This window comes from Setaria viridis, chromosome 5 (assembly GCF_005286985.2).
Source record: "Setaria viridis chromosome 5, Setaria_viridis_v4.0, whole genome shotgun sequence".
In the NCBI taxonomy this organism is placed as follows: domain Eukaryota; kingdom Viridiplantae; phylum Streptophyta; class Magnoliopsida; order Poales; family Poaceae; genus Setaria; species Setaria viridis.
In genome coordinates, this window is record NC_048267.2 from 3,395,448 (window position 1) to 3,417,749 (window position 22,302).

General features: G+C 44.6%; 2 protein-coding genes across 2 annotated transcripts; one reads left to right on the plus strand and one right to left on the minus strand.

Annotated features, from left to right (window-relative positions):
• The first annotated feature begins 9,792 nt into the window (after window positions 1–9,792).
• LOC117858830 (cysteine proteinase inhibitor 12) lies at window positions 9,793–13,346 on the plus strand. Its single transcript, XM_034741967.2, has 4 exons — window positions 9,793–10,096; window positions 10,257–10,476; window positions 12,698–12,843; window positions 12,939–13,346. Exons 1-4 carry the CDS (start codon window positions 9,887–9,889, stop codon window positions 13,092–13,094), a joined length of 732 nt encoding a protein of 243 aa, XP_034597858.1. The 5' UTR covers window positions 9,793–9,886; the 3' UTR covers window positions 13,095–13,346.
• Window positions 13,347–13,458: 112 nt separating this feature from the next.
• On the minus strand, window positions 13,459–22,020 carry LOC117858829 (disease resistance protein Pik-2). The gene is made up of 3 exons (XM_034741966.2): window positions 21,639–22,020; window positions 17,190–17,893; window positions 13,459–16,101 (listed from the first exon to the last, which is right to left on the minus strand). Exons 1-3 carry the CDS (start codon window positions 21,834–21,836, stop codon window positions 14,139–14,141), a joined length of 2,865 nt encoding a protein of 954 aa, XP_034597857.1. The 5' UTR covers window positions 21,837–22,020; the 3' UTR covers window positions 13,459–14,138.
• Window positions 22,021–22,302: the final 282 nt, after the last annotated feature.

Here is a 22,302-nt window from a genome sequence, read left to right on the forward strand (position 1 = left end):
CCTGCCATTTATAGCCGTGGCAGTTCGTCCACTCCACCCGGGGGTTGTGCGCGTCCCGGCAGCTTTGCGCGAAAGCAAAGTGATGCCAAGCAAATGGCTCACTAGCACAGCCAAGACAGCCAGCCAGGACAGTGATGTGGCGGGTCTCGCGAGCTGTGCCTCGCCTTGACGCACCCACAGCTTTGCGTGCTTTGTTTATGGTTCTGGTTGGAAGAGCGCCATGATTTGTCCGTATCAGGCACAAAAGCACGACTGCAAAAGGGGGGGGGGGGGGGGGGGGGGGGGGGGTTGTAACTCGCTCGTTGGTGAACCGGGCCATGTGTCCCTCACTCCCTTGCAACGATGCGCGTCCGGGATGTGCTGAACCTTTTTTCTCCTGGTTTTTGACTAGCAGGTGCTGGTATTGATTGTTTTGTTGTTATTTCGGATATAAACTTATACACGTGACTATGTGTGACTGCGTGCTGAAAGAACCGAGAAACAAATATTCAAAGGGGATATTTGAGAAAATTTGATAAGTGCGCATGCACTCCAAGTTTCATACTTTTATTTTTTTGTGTGTGTCATCAACTTGTATAAGGCTTTTATAGACTATGGTATACAAGTTTAGCACCAAAGATTTTGCTTTTTAAAAATATTTTTGATGTACTGTCAACTTTACGGTAATGGCATATGACCATAGGGTTGAACAATGGAAAGTTGACCATAGGGTTGAACAATGCCCTATTTTTTGAAATGGAAAGTATAACTGAATCGAAATTTATGCGCAAATCACACCATGTAGTAACGCTCCAACAGCTTCCACCACACGACTAAAACCTAGCACATGGGCGAAAGGGAGCCGTAGTCCACAGATTCCATGATGTTTACGAATTGTAACATCAATGGCATCACTCTTACATGTCGACAAACAAAAAAGTTCGGTTTGACAATTGGACGAAGAGCAGTGATTTTGCATTGTATACCTCTTTTCTAAAATGAACCAACAAGAGAGTTACCCGTTGAATAAAAAGAAGAAGCTATTGTACTCTACTCCATCCCTCCCCTCCCAAGTGAAGAGGATTTATACTGAGAACAGAAAAAACATACCGACATACGTAGCAATCAAACATAAAAACGATAATTTCACTAAGTCCAAACTTTGAAGGAACCTAAATGTATATCACGGTTTTCTGTGGTGACAAGCCGAAGCCGCGTGAAGATGAGATATTTAGGGGGTGTTTGGGAGATAGGGGCTAAACTTTAGCCCTGTCACATCGGATGTTCGAATGCTAATTAGAACGACTAAATATGAGCTAATTACAAAACTAATAGCAGAACCCCTAGGCTAAATCGCGAGACGAATCTATTAAACCTAATTAATCCATCATTAGTGAATGGTTACTGTAGCACCACATTGTCAAATTATGGACTAATTAGGCTTAATAGATTCGTCTCGCGATTTAGCTTAGGGGTTGTGCAATTAGTTTTATAATTAACCAATATTTAATACTTCTAATTAGTATCAAACATCCGACGTGACAGAAACTAAATTTTAGCCACTGTACACCAAACACCCCCTTATACGACGACATCTTGAAGCTTTCGCGATGCTTGTTTCCCGGTTGCACCCATCGACTATCGTCCTATCCTAATCCTACCCTCTGCTCCCCGACGAAGCAGTGGAAGGGGACAACGGCGTACATGTGGCCAGTGGCCAGGAGGAATGGAGGAGGATGGAAAGAGAGCCCTGGGCCCTGCCTGGCGCTCACAGTCACAGGGGACTGAGGGGAGTGGTGTCATTCTTGGCTAATGAAGAGGGGAGGGAAAAGATACCTGCCGGGCCCATATATCCCCATCATCCGCTACTGCTAAATTGTTTATCCATGTGCACGTAGTAGATGCTATACAGCTACGTAAGAACATGGCGAGATCGGCCTGCGATGGCGACGCGAAGATGGCGTGCAAAACCAGAGGGGTGAATTTCCATCGTGTTTGTCTGCAGTTCGATATACTTTTTTTTTCTCTGGTGTAGTAAACGGCAAACGGGCTTGTTACCACATGTAAATTCTAGGGTCACGAGATGGTAAAAAATGCTATATCTCACGGGGGTTCAATATATAAAAAAAAATGGCTCATTCCTTTGTTCGCTAGCGAGACTAGCGAGGGCCGTTTCGTGTCCACAGTGCGTGGGGATGAATGGGCTATCGAACCAGAACGAATGCCGTCCACCGCTTGGGGGCTGGGGGCGATGTGCAAGTACACATGGATTGCCACATGTGGGTCGGGCGCATGTGCGCAAAGGAGACGTGTTAGGTGGCCTTTTTCCGGACCCCGTGGACCCCCTTCATCAGTTTTTCCTCTGATTTTATCTCTCTTTTTTTTTGCTTGAATGGTGCCAGTTCTACTAGTTGAGTAGCTCTGATTTTGAATTTTTGAATAGCAGTTTCGCTCTGATAATGCAGCGGCGCGCGCTGTATCCGCTGCACCTGTCGCTGTGCGCGTTCCTGTGCTGTGCAGTGCCGCGCTCACGCAGGCGAGCGCGAGCGCGAGCGCGCGGTGGGCGTTTGACCCCTGTCCGGCCCCTGCCCCTCGCCCGCCGGGCAGGCCAGCCCCCAGGCCCAGGCGCCCAGCTGCCGCTTCCCTTCCCCAGCCGGGGTGGGCGGCGCCAGATCCGTCGAACCCAGACACGGAGGATACCCACGCCGTCCGTCTTCTGCGCTCGTTCTGGTATTCACCGCGGCGCGACGAGACCGACATTCCTACGCGCGGGCGCCGCGTGGGTTCGTTGGTGCTCGGGATACGTGAAATCCCCGACGCCCGCGGCTGATGCGACCATTGTTTTCGATAATCCCGTCCGGAGGTTGCGTACCCTGCGGTGGTTTCTGATACCGTTGGATTGGAAACCGCCGGAGATCTCCTGAGCAAGTTAAACGGAGAATAAAAAAGAGAGAGACGAGATTAGGAAGTAGACTGTTCCCTAATTGCCGGCGTTACCTTTTCTACCGCTCTCCCATCGTGCCTCTTTCTCTCCCACCGCGTCTCTCTCCACCCAGAAATCCTCTCTCGCCTCTCACTCCGACGAAACAACTGACGCCGACAGGATAACCAAAGACGGAGGTCATACCCATCTACCTTGACGCCCGCTGACGCCGTGGAGGCAAGATCCGGTCCGGCGCTCGCGTCGGCGGGGCATCGACAGGGACTTGACGCCTCCTTCATGGAGGAAAAGGCCTCCCCGGACTTCCCCTGCCGTCGAGGAGGTGCCCGCAGACTTCCCCACCTCCGTGTGGCCGGATCCAGGCGACAACATCCCCTTGTGGCCGTGGCACGATCTGTGAGGAATGATAGCACCGGCTTCCATGGATCCCAGCGGCGCACGAAGGTCCTGACGGTGAGCCGACGTCATCATGATGTGTTTCTATCCTCAATGAGCACCCCATGGATTCTCCAACCTCTCATATCTTCTTCCACTTTGTCCGGTGACGGAGGCGATGGATACGTGGAGGCATAGGCATCCTTCCCAACATTGCTCATCGGCGAGGAACGGCGATGGTGACGACGACAGGATCTGTGAAGGTCCACGGAGGATGCTCCAAGATGCTCCAGGATGCACATGGGTGAATTAATCTTTTCGTGATTCGTTTTGTCGCTGTAATTTGTAGTTGTTTGATGCGTTTATGAACATTCTTGATGATGCAAGACATTTCTTTGATTTTTGGATGGATTTTTCGAATTGGGACTGCGCATGCGCATGCATATTTTAAAAAAATATGAATTAGAAATTTTAAAGATTTGTTTAAAGAAAATGGAAGAAGAAAAAATACCCCAAAAATGATGAAAAGAATGAAACGATTTTTAGCAATATAAAAAATTGTTACTTTGTGTGGTAAATTGTTTACGAGGGAAAAACGTGAAATACTTATGATATATAAAACAAAAGATGTTGGAAGGATAATTTTTGTACGTGCGCATGCCATTGTTTATGCGGAACAGTGGAAGTACCATGGTCCTGCTCAGTCAAATCCATTAACTCCACTAACTTAATCTCTTCCACGCGAAAGTCAGGAGAAGATGCCCTCCCGAGAACATACCCTCCGCATGGCCTCGTCCCATTGTTTTGGGGTTCCTTTTTTGGGCGCAAGCGCGCGGCGGCGGCCGTAAAGCCGCAGGGAACCACGGGGCCGCGAGCGCGCGTCTTCGTCGGACTCGTCGCCATCGGGCAAGTGTGTGGAGTGGACCGCGCACGACGGGCGTCGTCGCTCGTTCGTCGGTCTCGCGTAACCCGCCCGGTGCTCGGTGTAGGTGTTCCTGTTCCCGTGCCGGAGGGAAACACGGCCTGTTCGTTGATTGGCGCGTGGGGCCAGGTGGCCGGTACGATGATTGCCTTGCTTTGCGTGATTCCGGGTTCCGTGGCCGGAGCCCAGCAGGAATGGCGCCACAAATTAAAGGGACGAACGAACGAGGTGGGAAGGCCGCCGTGTGTTCCTGTCTCGCATTGTTTCTGCGCTTGGAAGGAACCACAAAGCGACGTGTCAGCTGGTCAGTTTAGGCGCCACGAGTGGAAGCTGGGGCCTGGGAGTACCATGCGACCATGGTCGCGTACGTGATGCACGAAATCGAGGTTTGATACGGACTTACGGGAAGATGGGTACCTAACTAGCTACCCACTCCTCTCCTCTGGCCACGCCACATGCCAGCGTACGCTCGCCGTATTGTCGGCCGGTTAGCGCTACGGCTGCTGTTCGTTTGTTCGCTAACCCAAGCTCTCAGTCGTCGGTGGAGGAAGACGTGCTTCGACTATCCACAGGTGAGGAAAGCAGAGCAGTGTAACAGGTCAGTGAGTCACAGTGAGCTTTGTGTGCGTTTGAACAAAGGTGATTGGCGAAATGGACGCTCTAGAACCTTAGACCCACGAGGCCGTGTTCACTACTCCCTACTGGTCTACGCCACTGCACGCAGGTGGTCCGCAGCTACGAGAGAGGACTAAGAGCGTACACCGGCCCTTGTCCCACGGTAATCTTCCCATCAGATAAAACACGACACCGATGACATATACAATATCCATAATTATCAAGTCATCAGACGATGCCGCGATGGCGGTCAAGGCGTACTCCTAGGTTCCAGATCCCTCGACTGATGTACCCTTTGAGTCATACTTTCTCCATCCAAGTTTGATCAGTGTATAAGAAAATAAACAAATAAAAAGTATTCTGGAATAATTTGTGTATTTCCAGTTTGGAACCGATCAATACGCGTGGGATACGAAGTGTTTTTCTTGAAGCGCTAGCTACAACGGACGGAGGGTTGAAGCGCTAGCTACAACGGACGGAGGGAGTAAGGCCTGATTTGGTTTCCTGACTTATTTTTAAGCACCCGTCACATCGAATGTTTAGATACTAATTAGAAGTATTAAACGTAGACTATTTACAAAACCGATTACATAAGTGGAGGATAAACGGCGAGACGAATCTATTAAGCCTAATTAGTTCATGATTTGACAATGTGTTGCTACAATAAACATTTACTAATGATGGATTAATTAGACTTAATAGATTCGTCTCGCCGTTTAGCCTCCACTTATGTAATGGATTTTGTAAATAGTCTACGTTTAATACCCCTAATTAGTGTCTAAACATTCGATGTGACACGTGCTTAAAAATAAGCAAAGGAACCAAACAGGCCCTAACTCTTAGCCTGGCTCGTTAAGTTCTCCTTGTCTCTGCATTTCTAGCATAGACGCAGATCATAACTGGACGGAGGGAATATCATATTGTAGCTCTTTAAAGAAGAAATAGGGACTCATAGTATAGTAGCGTCTTATTGCACTCAATAATCAAACCAGCTTGGACCCGTGGCCCACAGCTCGATCTTACCTACCAGTAGAGAGCCTCAACCCAAGAGAGAACAAAGCTAGGTCGCCTAGTTTGAACACAAGCTGGACCGTCGGCTACCTCACTCACGGCTCACCCCACCCGCCGCCGGCAAAGCCATGCATGCATGTGTCCTACCTCCCGTTCGCCCCAGCATTAGCATTGATGCTTCATCCGTCGTGCCATCGCCGCGACGGCATCGGCAAAGGTCAAGGTTCCAGCAGCGCGCGACCACCATTTGCATCCCATGATGAGAGAGCCCGGATTAGGTAGTATGATTGCGAGATCATCAAAAGTTCTTGATCTCATGGACGGAGCCGGCCGGGCCGGGGGGCCCCGACAGCAGTCGCCTAACCCCCTGTCCTTTCCATGATTAAGCGGTGTGATTGCTGCTGCTAATTAACACTTGTCTGAATGTCTGATTGAGCCTGCTGCAAGAGGCCAGAGGGAGCATCATGTGGCACATGAGCTCGTCGAACACATGTGCACGTACTGGGCCGGTACAGACAGAGGACAGGGCTGCAGAGAGTTTTCTACTGCGATATTCTCCAACAAAATACGGTTGCTCCGGGGCACGCTGCATGTTGCCGGTGGCGTGTGCATGAAAGAACGGCGGCCCGGGGCTGAGGTGCCGTCCGACGTGGACAAAGGAATCCGATGAGGATATGATCTGTACTGTACTGCCGTGGTATGTGAGTTGTGAGTATGTCCGAGAGCAAGTCCAAAAACAGCCGTGCATCGAGCAAGTAGCAACGGGAGCGATCGAGTAAAGAAAGAAGAGAACAATTCAACGTGGCCCGGGGAAATGGCGATAAGCCGATGAGGTTAAGAACTGTGTAACCAGACCAACATTATTTGGACGGGCCAACGAACGCAACTTGACGGGAATGTCGCGGAACACGCGTGGGCAGCATGGGTGAATGTCATCTGAAAACCAAGCATTTCAGATCAAGCACTAGCTCCGATCTGTGCTGAAATCCAACGAATTCCCTCGCTCGCGCAGAAGCAAACACAGAAGAAACTCAAACAACCAAGTGATTCCCAAGTTGCGAAAGCGAGCCTCAAATCATTCGAAATTCCGGCGAGACCGTTCCAATCAAGAGCGACACGCCACGATCATTGCCCTTGATTGGCTCAACGCAAAGCGCGCTCGCGGATCTTGGCCTCGGGCGCGCGATCCCGCCGTAGCTGAGACTCGGAGTCAGAGAGGGCAGGCTCGTGCTGTCATGACGACATGAGGACCTAAACGCCTTGGAATTAGCACGAGGCGCCTTGCACTCCAAAGTTTATGCTCGGTACGGCTGAGAAAGGCAGGCATGTCAGCCTGTCAGGTTGTTTTGGACTGGATCGTCATCGTTCGGTACAGCCCGGGGGAGATCTGGAGCGGAGAGACGGCTCCAATCCCGATGCGCCCCCCCCCCCCCCCCCCCCCCCCCCCCCCCCCCGCCGCCAGTGCCTGTCGTCTACCCTCGGCGGCATCGCACGTGAACTTTTGAGTGGATGATGACGAGAGCAACCGGCGGTCTGCTCGTGTTCGTAACCACCGCGCGGCCAGTTGTTTCACTGTCCGGGCTTCTGTGAATGCGGCGGCCCAAGCCACGGGCGAGTTGGGAGTCAGTCAGACAGTAGTAACAGGAGGGTAGTAGCAGCAGCGCCTGCAGCCCTGCGCTGCGCTCCTCTTCGTGCATTCAACAAACGTAGTGCGTTGCAACTTCATGTACGACAGTGAGGTGATGTGGAAGAAGAGGAGCACTTTTTTTTTTGTGAGGAAGAGGAGTACTGTAGTGGGGGTCCTATACATCTTGTGGAAGATTTTTAAGCATAGCAACTATAAAGCCCATTAGGCCCAGTTATAATCCCACCTCCTCTTAAGCCTGCTAGCTTCTCCGGTTGTTTCAAGAATGTTTAACAAAGCAAACACTTTTTTAATGTTGGTTGACTTTTTTTTCCATCTCTTTTTTTCCTGGACGCCGTTCCGAGGATGATGGGCGAAGCGCTTTCTTCCTCCGTGCTAATAGACTTTTTTCCGCGCGGTTTTCTTCTCCGATTGGATGTTACAGATATTTTAACTCTATTTTCTCTTTAATTTTCTTCTAAGTTTCTATTTTTAGAATATTTTTTTATTAACCCACTATATTTATATTTCTGTGCTTTCAACATTTTGAATGACCGGACCCAACAACTTTTAATATCCATTCAACAATTTGAAAAAAAACTAGTTCAACATTTACGTGAAAATGTTGAATAATATATATTACAAGTCAACATTTCAAAAAATTAAATCCAACATTTCTTTAAGCCTAGTTCAACATTTTGAAAGGCTATTTCAACATTTTGAAAGGCTATTTCAACATTTTCATGTAAATGTTGAAGCAACATTTATTTATAATTATGTGCTTTCAATATTTTGAATGGCTAGTCTCAACAATTTTTAAAACCCCGTTCAACAATTTGAAAAAAACTATATAATTACTAGTTAACATTTCAAAAAAATTTAATCCAACATTTCTTTAAGCCTAGTCCAACATTTTGAAAGGCTATTTCAATATTTTCATGTAAACATTGAAGCAACATTTATTTATAATTTTGTGCTTTCAACATTTCGAATGGCTAGACTCAACATTTTTTTAAAACCCTGTTCAATAATTTGAAAAAAATTAATTCAACATTTATGTGAAAATGTTGAATAGTATATAATTACTAGTCAACATTTCAAAAAATTAAATCCAACATTTCTTTAAGCCTGGTTCAACATTTTGAAATGCTATTTCAACATTTTCATGTAAATTTTGAAGCAACATTTATCTATAATTGTGTGCTTTCAACATTTCGAATGGCTAGACTCGACAATTTGTAAAACCCTGCTCAACAATTTGAAAAAAACTAATTCAACATTTATGTGAAAAATGTTGAATAGTATATAATTACTAATCAACATTTCAAAATATTATTTTCAACATCTCTTTAAGCCAAGTTCAACATTTTTGAAAGGCTATTTCAACATTTTCATGTAAAGGTTGAAAGGCTATCATATTATATGAAAAATAGTTCAACAATTCTCGAAATGCCGCTCAGCAATTTAGAAAAACTACCTCAACATTTATATGAAAAATGTTGGAAAATATCATATTCAACATTTCTTAAGATCTAGTTCAACATTATTGGAAAAATTGTTTCAACATTTGCATGTAAATGTTGAGGTAATATAGAAAAAATATTGAAACAGTTAGTATATATGTTGAAATGGTTTATGCGAAATGCTGAATACATATTTTTTATTAAAAAATATGTATATTGGATCTCATTTTATTACATTAATTCTAAATAATCTCATAGTTTAAACGGATACGGAAAATGATGAACAGTTGAAGAGACAAGCCCGCCTCCCACAGCCCATGTGACAGCGACATGCCCGGCAAGCGTGTGAGATGGAGAAAAAAACCAGCACGGTTCACTTCGTAAGCGCGCGAAGGTTAATCGACTTCCCACCTTCCGGAAGATAGATAGGATTTCCGGTACTGTAGTGCATGCAACGCAACACTTGATCTTGGCCCACAGTGTGTTCCGGGCACAGCCCACGGTGAATTTGGACGGTGTAGCAGCCCATGTTCGGGTCGGATAAAAGATGTTCCCGGCCCGTTTGTATTGCAGACGTACCTGGGCCAGGTTACCGGACTTGAGCACCCCCTGATGCGCGCACACACACACGCAGCCAGCTTAGCCTTTTCTCCCCCCAGAGCCTAGCCCAACCCAACCCCCAACAAGAAGAGTGTGATTCGTCGCTTCCATCCTAAGCAACCGCCCCCCGTGCCGTGCCGTCTCCGTGCGTAGCCTCCACGCGTCCCGTCACGTGTCCCGCAACCGCCCCCGACCTCCATCGAGTCCCCAAAGGTCCAAACCCAACCGACCGACCGGGCGGCGATTCAGCGAGTCCTCCCCACCCCACCCCTTCCCTTTCCCCGCCCGTTACGCAGAGCAAACCCCCCGCCACGAAGCAAAATCGAAGCAAATCGCAAGCACTTCTCCGCCAGAGCATGCGCGTTGCCGCGACGCGACTCGCCGCCGCCCCCGCTCCGCTCCCCCTCCTCCTGCTCCTCTTCCTCGTCTCCGCGCCCCTCGCCATCGTAGCGGCAGCCATGGCCGGCCACGTCCTCGGCGGCGTGAAGGAGAACCCCGCCGCCGCCAACAGCGCCGAATCCGACGGGCTCGGCCGCTTCGCCGTCGACGAGCACAACAAGCGCGAGGCAAGTAGCAACCGTACCGCCGCGCTCTCCTTCCCCACTTTCCCCGGTGCCTCATCCCCTTTTCGGGGTGCTCGGCGATTTGGTCGATTGGTGCGGTGGGGGCTCTCTTCTGATTTGGGGGAGATCAGAGGGTTTTGCTTATCTATCTGCGCGATTGCAGAATGCGCTGCTGGAGTTCGTGCGCGTGGTGGAGGCCAAGGAGCAGGTGGTGGCCGGCACGTTGCACCACCTCACGCTCGAGGCCATCGAGGCCGGGAAGAAGAAGGTGTACGAGGCCAAGGTCTGGGTCAAGCCATGGCTCGACTTCAAGGAGCTCCAGGACTTCGTCCACAAAGGGGACGCCACAACTTTCACCAACGCCGACCTCGGCGCCAAGAAAGGTTCGCGCGCTCCCGCTCATGTGACCTTTGCTATTATTGCTGCGGTTGGCCATATTTTGTAGATATGCCTTGTTGTGCTAGTTGGACATGGGTAATGTCTTAATTCGAATGGATTATGGATGGCTGATCTAGTTTGGAGTGATCGTGGGCACATTAAATCTAAATCCCAACAGATGCCAAATAACCGTTATGACAAGCATTGTCCGGCAGGCTGGATCTTTTCTACTTAAAATATTGTTATTAGAGTAAATTTCACCAGCGGTCCTTAGACTTGTCCGGAGCTCTCATCCGTGGTCCTTAGACTTATCCCGCTCTCATCCACCAAAACTTTGAGTTGGATTTGAACTTCAAATCCACATGATTTTTTTAATCAATTTTGAATGGGATTTGAACTTGGTTTCAATTCCTCATGAATTTCGGATTGAATTTGAGTGGGAGTTGAGCTTTTAGGATTTGAATCCCACTCAAATTGATCCAAAGTTCATGAGTATTTGAAACCAAGTTTGGATCCCATTCAAAATTAATAAAAAATACATGAGGATTTTAAACCAAGTTCAAATCCCACTCAAAAGTTTTAGTGGATGAGAGCTTTGGGACAAGTTTAGGGACTGTTATGTGTATTTGGACCGGGATGAGAGCTCGGGACAAGTTGAAGGACCAGGATGAGAGCTTGGGACAACTTTAAGGACCGTCATGAGCATTTTGAGAGTACCGGTACCGGGATGAGAACTCGGGACAAGTTTAAGGACCGCTGGTGAAATTTACTCTTGTTATTATTTTGATGAAGCAAATGGTAGGAGCTCTGCCTTTCAATTAATTAAAAGGAAAATGTTTGAAAAGGTTTTCTATGCTACAAGACATCCGAGAAACTCACAGCACACTTGACATGTTGGGTGTTACACAATGCAAACAAAAATCATCCTGTGGATCATGGATGTGAAAGGAAGACTCTTGATATTCCAGAAAGTTCTGGGGTTATGGTCTTGAAACAAGAAGATAACGGGCATTAGCACTAATGTATTTGTTCAGAGTTTAGGTCACAGTTGATTGTCTGAAAAACTAATGTTTTTACTGTCTAGGTCATCCTTAGGGAATGGGGGGAATAAGTACTTAGGCTCGGGATATTATCCAAGGGATTTCAAGCATCACCTTTGGGAAGATAAGATGTACAATTAGTGAGTCGGCATTCAGCTTAGCATTAGTACTTGCTAATGGGATTTTGGGGGTGAGTTTTACTGTTTGGAACCTCAATTGCAATGGGGTTTGAGTCACGTTGTGCAACATATTTCTGTCAGTCGCGTAAAGTTGTCTGCCTTGCACAGGTGCTTTCGAGAGCCATGAAGAATAATAGCCTAGAGGTCAACTTGATGGACCGATAGATGGGTTGACAACTTTTTTTCTATACACAAGGTGTCTAGATAGGCTGATACACAGGGTTCTTGAAAATGATGGTCTTTCTCTTTCTCTCTTAATTTAGCATGGCTACTGAGTCAAACTGATTGCCAAACTGCGAGCATTGTTCCACTGTCTCTGGTTTGCTTGGTTGCATGTAGGTACCATATCTCAATGGATTTGATTACTCAAGTAGTTTTTTCTTGCTCTGTTTAGGCTTAGATCTTTTTTTCTTGCTCTGTTTAGGCTTAGATCTGGGATGTCCTTTTGACACTGGACATATATTCAGTTGGATCACTGGTCATGAAAGCTGATAATCACACATGTGCCCCTCCCTAACTTGGGCCCTAGTCACAGTGTGCTGGCTTATGCCTTCCACCTTTTTTATATGTTCAGAGCACGTAAATTTCAATTGCGAATTAGTCAGTTCATCTAACTGTGCAATCTCTGCCAAATCTTGGATCTTGGTGGGCCCCTTACTAGTTACTGCATCCTTAATTATCCTTTTGTGATCCGGCGATAGTGAATCAATTGAACACGCTTAGTGATGCTCCCAGCAAACTGGCGCTTCTCCTGGCTGCAGCATAAGCTGATTGCTAACTTGAACAATTAATCACACATTTAGTAAACTGTCACACTAGGAGAAGTGTCTGTTGGTCTTCCCATCATGTTAAAGCTGGCAACCTTTTTAGTCTCAGTATGTTGCATGGCAGCATGTATGTTAGAACTTAGCTTATGACCTGCGAACAAGCCGTTGCGTATGTTAGATCTCATGTTGAGTTTATTCTTCAAAACTTGTATCTTCTGGTACTAATAGGGGATATTTCAGGAGGACATGAGCCTGGTTGGCGTGAGGTGCCTATAGAGGATCCTGTGGTCAAAGATGCTGCGCACCATGCTGTGAAATCAATCCAGGAGAGGTCCAACTCCCTGTTTCCCTATGAACTTCTTGAGATCGTTCGCGCTAAGGCACAGGTTAGCTGCTGCAAATTTAACCACTCGTGCTCACGTTTTTTTAATGTTGTGACTTATAGCTGAAAGTTTATGTTCGGAACTTATTCTCTGACTAGGTTGTGGAAGACTTTGCGAAATTTGACATTCTGATGAAGCTGAAGAGAGGCAGCAAGGAGGAGAAGATCAAAGCTGAGGTCCACAAGAGCCTGGAAGGGGCTTTCGTGCTGAACCAGCATCAGCCAGCCGAGCAGGAGGAATCTAGCAGCCAGTGAGCTTCTGACGTAACGGTAGCTGTGGTAATGTGGTTTGGGCTGTAAAATAAGGAGAAAACGTGGTCGCTCCGGGTTTTATCTGGATAATATCGTGTATCGTATGGTCGTTGCTGTCTTGCTTCCTAACAGGGCAGGCCTCCAGTGTCTGTGTGCTGTTCCTAGCCTGTCGGAAAACTGGTGCCCGTGTTGCTGTTGCTGGCATCGGAACTTGTGAGCTTCCAAAAGCTAATCCCGGTCGTATTGTACTGTTAATATGGATCATTTGTGGATATAGTGATAAATCGCCACGCCTCCAAAACAACAATAATATAATTCAAAATTCTTTATAATCGCTCGCAGAAACAACAAAATATAATTCAAATCCTTGATGCTCACTCACAGACAGCGTGGTTCATAAATCATACGGTGCATTGTTAAAGCAACAGTATTACAAGCAGAAAGCCAGACACGAACTCACAGCTACGGTTCCAGGCAAATTGCCATAGTGTCCACTGTCCACCAGGCAAATTGCCGGATAAAACAAGACGGATACGAAATCCGAGCGATGGTTCAGACGCATAGGGGAGCCAAAGGCCTTTCGAACCACCACCACCACGAACGACAGACCAACTTACAAGGTACGAGAAACTGCATAACAGTAAGGTAACTGCGTACTCCAGTGGACAGAGAGATCTGGCTGATGATAAGTAGTCCATGTGCTGAACGACACCTATCCTCGAGCGTATAGGCGTAGCAAGCCATTTGATATCTTGGTCGTCTTCATGGTCCTCAAGCCTCATCCACCATGACGGCACCGTTAACCTGTGAGCAGGATCACGAATGTAATTCCATATGACTGAAGCTACAAAACAGGCTGTCTCGGATCAGTACACTTGCAGATGTGCCTGAGGAAGAACAATAACACTGAAAGACCAAAGCCATACATATAACCGGGCTAAGGTAGTCGAATGGCAGTTTTTTGGCAGAAACAAAACCGCAACACAAGAAGCTGCTACGGCAACATATCAAATCTCTTGGGACGAGCACAAAAAGTTACTGTACACACTAGCAATTTTCTCTATAAACTCTTGGTCTGTTAGGATGTATCTTGGCCTCAGCTATCATTCCCTCCACTAGGGAATCAAAAATAATTGCGCCGAAGAACTCAACCTCCTTGAGTCTTGGGAGGTTCTCAATGCCGAAAATACCTTTTGCAGGCTCTCTTTCAAAAGCCAGCGTGAGCATCTCCAGATTAGGGGCACCTCCATCAAATCTGAGCTCATCGAGGTTTGGGGCATTGTCTACAATCAGCTGCTTCAACCTGGGAAATAGATTTTGTTCGAAGCAGAGCGTTGTTCCCACGAATGATTCATGGTAGAGTTTGAGAGATACAAGACTTGGAAGCTTCCCCAGTTGCCTCAACAGTTCCCCATCAAAAAAATTCTCCCGGAGCGATAGCTCAATTAAGTAGCTGAGGGATAAAATCCATGGAGGCAGGACGCTTAACCTGCCCCACAAGTAGAGCTGTTCAAGGAAGATGGGTGGTGAATTTAGCTCCAGAAAGATTTCAAGTCCCATATCCTTGTTGCGCCAGTGGATGATGGACAGGTGCCTAAGGGACTTGCACAGCATGTTCAACGAGGCAGCAAAAGGCTTCCATTTTTCTCCTCCATACTCAGAGTTTATAGCACAAAGCTTGGTTAATTCGGACAGCGCACCCAACTCTTGCATCACGTGGGAGCTGGATGCAATGTCTACATGGGCAATCTTTTGAATGGATTTCATCTTCTTCAAGCCACGCGGTATCATCAGGGCTTCATGTGGCTCAAAAAGCTTGACTCGACTGATCCTGGTATAGTGTCTATACCTGCCGCCAAATAGATGCTTCAGATTTCCCAGCTGAGTAGCAGTTTCAGGTAATTCCCTAATGGAAGTTTCCCTCACATCCAAAGTCACCAGTTCTTTCAGTCTCCCTGCTAGCTTTGGCAGCTGCGAAACATTTGTTCTTCTAAGGCAGAGGTACCTCAGGAGAGACATTTTACAGATCTCCTTCAAGTCTTCATTACTCAGCCACCAACAACCTTCGAGGTCTAGCACCCTCAGCAGTTTAAGGTGAGTAAAGCTGATGGGAAATGGCTTCTCGCTGCAGCGCAGAATTAACAGAGAACGGGCATGGGAAAAGTTTGTGTTGTGATTCTCTTGCTCTTTATGGCTGCAATTTCCATCGGCCTGGATTGAAAGTCGCCGGATCTTGTCATGCCCTGTTGTGCTGTACTGTTGCTTCCCCACAAACGAGATGAAGTTTTCTTGGATGGATTTGGAGGTGATAACTTCCAGCATTATGTCATGAACCCTACAGCTCCTTACCAAACCAGTGCTAGCAATGCGGGTTGGTGTAACAATGCTTCTACTCACGAATTCATCAAGATACTTCGCTGCAACCTCCTCCAAATTTGTTTCGTGCATTCCACTGATGAAACCTTCAGCTGCCCATCGTCTAACTAGGGCTCCTCTCTTGATCTCGTAGTCCTCAGGGAAAACACTCAGATATAAGAAGCAAGCCTTCAAACTGTAGGGCAAATCATGGTAGCCAAGAGAGAGTATCCTTCTCATTCCTCCCATTGTGGCACTTGTTTCTAACCCAGAACCCAATCTATCACACACCTTTTCCCATTCTGCCCTTGTCTTATTTTTCGTTCGAGCTAGCATTCCTCCGATGCTAACTATGGCTAGAGGCAAACCACTGCATTTTTTCAGTATGTTGTCAGAGATTACCTCCAAATCATGATATACTGGAGGACACCTATCCAATTTAAACACTTTCTTATAGAATAGCTTCTTAGATTCTTCAAAGGGTAGAGGCTCCATGTTGTAAATAAGATCATGGGGATCAGAGCAGCAACTTTCAGCAACATACTGATTCCGTGTAGTAATTAATATTCTACTTTGTTTGTCATTATCAGGAAAAGCCACCTTCAAGTTTGCCCAATCCTTTGGACTCCACAGATCATCCAGAACAATTAAGTACCTATGGTTGAAAAGCAATGCTTATCAAACAAGCTAACAAATAACAAGTAAAATTCTTACCAAGTGATTTGACTTCATCTTTCTCCAAAAGAAGAACAATTGCAGCAATTTTCAAGTAGTACACCCCTTTTACAATTATATCATCTAACGATATGATGGATGAACATACTCACAAATGTCATGGACTCACTTTTTTTTTATAACATATCCACCAATATATATTCTATGGAGGCAAATCTATTCTTTTATGGTGGGTGTGGTTTTAAAATCTCACTGGATGATCATTCTAAAATGGCATACATGTAATTGGAATGGGGAACATAGTAGGATAAGCTTGATCCAATCAAAGGGTACTGCAATATTAGCTTTGTACAATATTCCACCTAGGAATGAGCTAAATACAGATGTGCAAAACTTCCAATCAACGTCAAACCTTTGCAATTAGAATTAATCGAGCAACACCTAGGGATTTGATTCAGTGTTCCATTTAAGAAAATATCAGAAATCTTAAAAGCATAAATGTTAGATTGGGAAAATCAATATCATCCTAAAAGATTAAATCGAATAGAAGGTTTGCCCTCACCTATCATGAATTTGATATTTTTCTCCTAGATGGTGCTTATTTGTCTCAGCTAATATTAACAACTCCGCTTTAAGAATTTGCAATTATTTTCTATGACAGATTCACTTAGGCAAACACCTGAAGATCAAACTACATCATTGTTTTGTGTTCGCCATAAGAAAACTAATCATGAAAAATGGAACAAGAAAATTAAAACAGCATCAACAAAGGAAAAAAAGAGAGGCACATATCCGTACTGTCCAAAGTATGCCCTTTTAGCTTTATACAAGTTACATACAGATGGAACAAGGAATAAATTAGTGGCATATTTTTTATAGGAGTATTCTCGTTATTATTGTTTGTACATTATCAATATTAATAGAGATACTTGGTGGAAGGAAGAAAGGAAGATACCAAGTTTCTGAACAAAAAATCAACTCACAACTGCAACTATTCTTAAATGAGGGAGAGCTAGGATAATAAACATGTATTTGAAACTTATATTTCTTGATATTACCAGGAAGTACCTTTTGTCCTTCAAATGGGTTCTGCATCTTCCAATGATTTCAGATATGTGCCAGGTTTCAATGCCTCTGAGGGGATCTTTAAAGGTTTCTTCCCTAGAGCAGGTTAGATCTATCAAGGATATTAGGATGAGCTGCCTCAATAAAGATTCTAGTAGTATGCGAAGATCGTAATGCTGGGACACTGTTAGGAATGCCCGAGTCTGGATCCCCTTCATTGTTGGGCTCTTGTAAACCGTCACTGCAAGAGTTGTCTTGCCCAGGCCACCAAAACCAACAATGGGGACAACTTTGAGATGAGCCGAGTTACCATCCTCTAGCAACTTGATGACTGATTCGGTCTTCTCGGCCACCCCTACGAGCCGGCATTCATCGATGTTGAGTCCAGCCAACTGGCGCTCAAGATGATTATGTTCAGGAGAAGAACGGCCAGCTGCATATGCATCACTTGCACCTCCAAATGCTGCTTCCACCCTGTACCTCAGCCTCCGCTCGCTCACTTTCAGCGCACGGGCTTTGAGTTCTCGGATCTCGATGGCCAGGTTGTGCATAGCTCTCAATGTCTTCAGGGGGTGAATTATCTTGCGTAGCCAGCCCGAAATGGGATTATGGTTACAATGCCGGTGGCCGTTGTGATACCAGAAGATGTCAATACAGTCCTCCGCATCATAAGCCACCTCCCTGACTTGTTTCATCCATGTCGCTGTCTACAAAATAAAAAGGCATTTACATCAACAGGCATTCCAGTGAGACGTAAATTGAGTACCTTGGATGCAAACTGTCAAGGAAAGATCATAAGCTACAGTATAAGAATTTGGGTACTGCTTTGGTATACTCCCTCCATCCTAAATTATTATTTATTTTGATTTTTCTAGATAAACACCTTTTGATATGAACCTAAATATATACTTGTGTCTAGATACATAATAAAAGTGATGTATCCAGAGAAGTCAAAACAAATAGTAATTTGGGACGGGGGGAGCAAGAACTAATCAAGCATTTGGTCCATTATAAGGCATGGGTGTAAAAATATACTTATGAAATGGAAAGGAAATGGGCAACTGGACATATGCTTTGGTTCAGCGAGGTCACGGTATAAAAATTCATTGTAATGTTTGGTTCAATCAAACCACAGCCAAGAAAGAAAATAAATTAAGAATTTCAAGTGTAAACTTCACAGCAGAGCGAAACACTCGAGCTGACAGAAGGTAAATTGATACCGGAGGTGGAGGAGGAACAAACCAAAAATTGACAGAAAACCAGATCACAGATGAGATGAGTTATCGATCTGTTCAGTCAAATCAGATGAGGAGATGGTTCCTCCCTGGCCGCGGGGCTGCTGGATGCCATCTCCCTCGGCCCTCTGCCCGCAGTGACAATGAGATCCCGACGGAGAAGAGATTGGAGGAATAGGGGTGGTAGAAGGGTCCTCTCTGATTTGGCGTAGCAAATTTAAGGATCAAGTTTAATAAGTTTGGCGTAGCAAATTTAAGGATCAAGTTTAATAAGAGTTGGATCATAATATTATATGATTCTGAATTGTAGGAGTCATAAAAGCCATGATCCATTATCACCTCTACGGAGGAAGTGTCACTATCGAAGTCCGGGGGGCGGCAAGTGGCATCTGAGTCTAGGCTACTGGATGCCATCTCTGACGAGGTTAGGAGAGGGAGAGGACAAAAAAGAACTACAAGAGAAAACCAGAGGGAGGAGACTCCTCTAACTTTAAGCCACTGCCATGCGAACCTCCTCGTATTTGAGCCCACGGTATTGACTCAAAGGCAGAGGAGGGAGACACTCGACAACTTGAAATCCGGTATGGATGTATGACAGTACTCACTCACTTACTAAAAAATATAAAAATTCAACAAAAACAAAAAATATAAAAATTTAACCAAAATATGAATGAATAAACTGCACACTCATGCAGTCATGCCCATATAAAATTTGGAGTACAAAATTCCGTTCAAGGAAGAAAAAAAAGACAAATTGACATATGAATAGATGTATGCCCATATAAAATTTGGAGTACAAAATTCCATTCAAGGAAGAAAAAAAAGACAAATTGACATATGAATAGATGCGGTGGTGCATCATATGGGCACCCATCAATTTGTGTGCCAATTTTATTTTTGTTTTTTTTTCCTGGTACCGCATTTCGTTCAACTCCAAATTTTATCTATGAACATATATTGTCCTCCCATCTGTCTATATTTGCGGTTGAATTTTGACACTGTTTGGTGGGCTTTTTGGGTGAAGTACATAGTACTAAGGGGTGAAGCACTGGAATTGCCTTCTTTGAGGGAAAAGAGAAAACATGTGTTGTTCAGGAGGTGTATTTGGTTTTCGGTGCTAATGGGCCTACATGTCACATGTGACATAGGTAATTTTGGGTAGGTGATGATGGACCTCAAAAAGGGACTTTACAAGTATCACGGTTGCGACCGTGATCGTAAATCGGTAAATATATGTAAAATCCTTTCAATTTAGCGGCCACGAACAAATGACTTTGACATTATGACTTTCCAATAGACATATGTGATTTTTGCAAATCAGATGGTGCAGCTTCATACATTTTCTTTTGTTGAAGGCACATGAATTTCTTTCCACAGTCTGAGAATTTGTAATTAAAAAACTTATGCATTTTGCATATTAGGTGACACAGCTTTTATACCCCTTTTTAGGTTGAAAATTTGGCGTCAATTGAATTGAAATCAAACTTTTAGCTTGAACTCATATTACCAAAATTTTTAAGTCAAATTACATAAACTTTTCATTTACCAATATATTAATGCAAATTTATGATGAATTTTGCTTCTTAAGCTTGCATCAGCATCACATTATTTACTTAATTAATTTACTCAAGAATTTAGGAATGTAAATACTCCCTCGACTTAGAAATATATACTATCCTAGACTTCAAATATAAAACAAATTTAGGTTTGTTCAAAGTCAAATTTCTTTAGCTTCAACCATTAATAACTAAAAGAACAATATATATTTACAACATAATCTTTTTGTTTCTAGATTTATCATGAAAAAAGAATATTAGTATTTTTGAAGGGTACTTTCATTTGGATTTCTATGGAAAAGAACGAGACACTTGGCCATTGGGTGGCGTATAATAAATTAAAGTAAAAGTTTGAAATACATCGCTGGAGTATATTGAGTCACCTAAACAGATTAGGAACCATTCTAAAGAACATTTGTTAGTAGATGTGGTTTTGTTATGCCACGCTTTAGGCCTTTGTAGAAATGATGTGGACTTTAACTAGAAAAAAGTCCTATTTTCACCCTTCAATTATGGTAGAAGTCCAATTTTCAACCCACAACTACAAAATTGGACTGGAGGGCCATCCAATTGTAAGAACCAAGCAAATTTGGCCCTTCGGGTGGTTTCAAGAGTGGTTTTGCATTTTCTAGAAATTTAAAAGGTTAAGATTTAATTAAAAAATTAATAACTAATTCATTTCAAATTATAAAAATATCAAATGGGTGCCAAATTTTTTTTGGAAATGTAACCGATATGTTGGTGTTCTTTTTGGCATTATTTGAACTTTAGTTGTTCATGTTCCTTGTGTTTTATTATGAGCAATAAAATACTGAAATAGTAACAAATATGATGTAAACAACTCCAAATATAGTACCAACAAATAGTCTACATTTTTTAGAAAATTTTTAGTACCAACTTCATATTTTTTGGATTTTAAATGAATTAGTTATGAATTTTTTTAATTAAACCAAAACTTTTTAAATTTCTAGAAAATGCAAAACCACTCTCGAAACCACTCAAATGACCAAATTTGCCCAGTTTTGATAGTTGGATGCCCTCCCTATCCGGTTTTGTAGTTGTGGGTTGAAAAATCAGATTTGAAATGAATTAGTTATGAATTTTTTGATTAAACCAAAACTTTTTAAATTTCTAGAAAATGCAAAACCACCCTCGAAACCACTCAAATGACCAAATTTGCCCGGTTTTGACAGTTGGATGGCCCTCCCTATCCGGTTTTGTAGTTGTGGGTTGAAAATCAGACTTTTGCTATAGTTGGATGGTGGAAATAGGACTTTTCCCTTTTAACTAAACACCAATGGAATCTTATGTAGGTCATATTCAAAGGAACACACCGGTTCTAACCCTATATGCTACTGCAGTACTGCAGCATCTTGATGAAGACGAAGAGAGTATTCAGGCTACATGTCCAGCTTCGGGGACAAATAGTGACGTAAATTTTCGTCAATCATGCATGAAAGCTCAGAAATAGAATTTGTACTTAAAATGTTTTCCATCAAATTAAACTGTCGTGATGTAGCTTAATTTTCTATTGACATCAAGAGCTGTGTGATCAATCAACCTAGTATTATACGATGCAATAGTTATTGGCACAATGCCTTTCGAAAGTAAAGACTGCAGGAGTTCTATTGCATTATGAAAAAAGAATACTGAATCATCACCTGCTCGCTGTGGTGGTATTCGCTGCCGGCGGCGAGGTCGCGGAGGCAGGCGTTCATGATCTCGAGGTCCTCCTTGAGCTCCTGGATCTCCCGGCCGACGCCGCTGAGCAGCACGTACTTCTCGGCGAGGACGGCGCCGAGCTTGCCGAGGAGGATCCGCAGGACGCCCTCGGTGGAGCTCACCACGGCAGCCTCCATGGCTGGCTTGCGCTTGCCAGAGTGCTCGTCGCGGCGTCAGCCCATCATTTGGGCGCGTTACTTATAGGATGATTGCTCATAGTTAAGACTTCAAGATTGAATAACTCTGCTACCACACATGGCTGCTCTCTTCCTAGTTCCTACTGGCTGCTGGCACTCTCACTAGTTTAGTGAGTAGCTAGTGACGGAGCAACAAGCAATCAAGCATCATATTTCTTGTTATTTTCTTCTGTTTTGGAGAAGGCGTGGTCTTGCGTCGCGTCGACCTGACCGAGACGAGACTGGGGATCAGTATTCATAGACTATTATATCCAGCTCAGGCGCTCAGCAAGGAATCTCACTGTCCAAAGTTCACGCTGTATACTTGTTTAGTGACGGAAAGCAACAAAGGCACCCTATTTCTTACACAGTATTTTATTTCATTCATCCATTTTTGGAGTAGATGGTTGGGGTCGTGTTGACATTC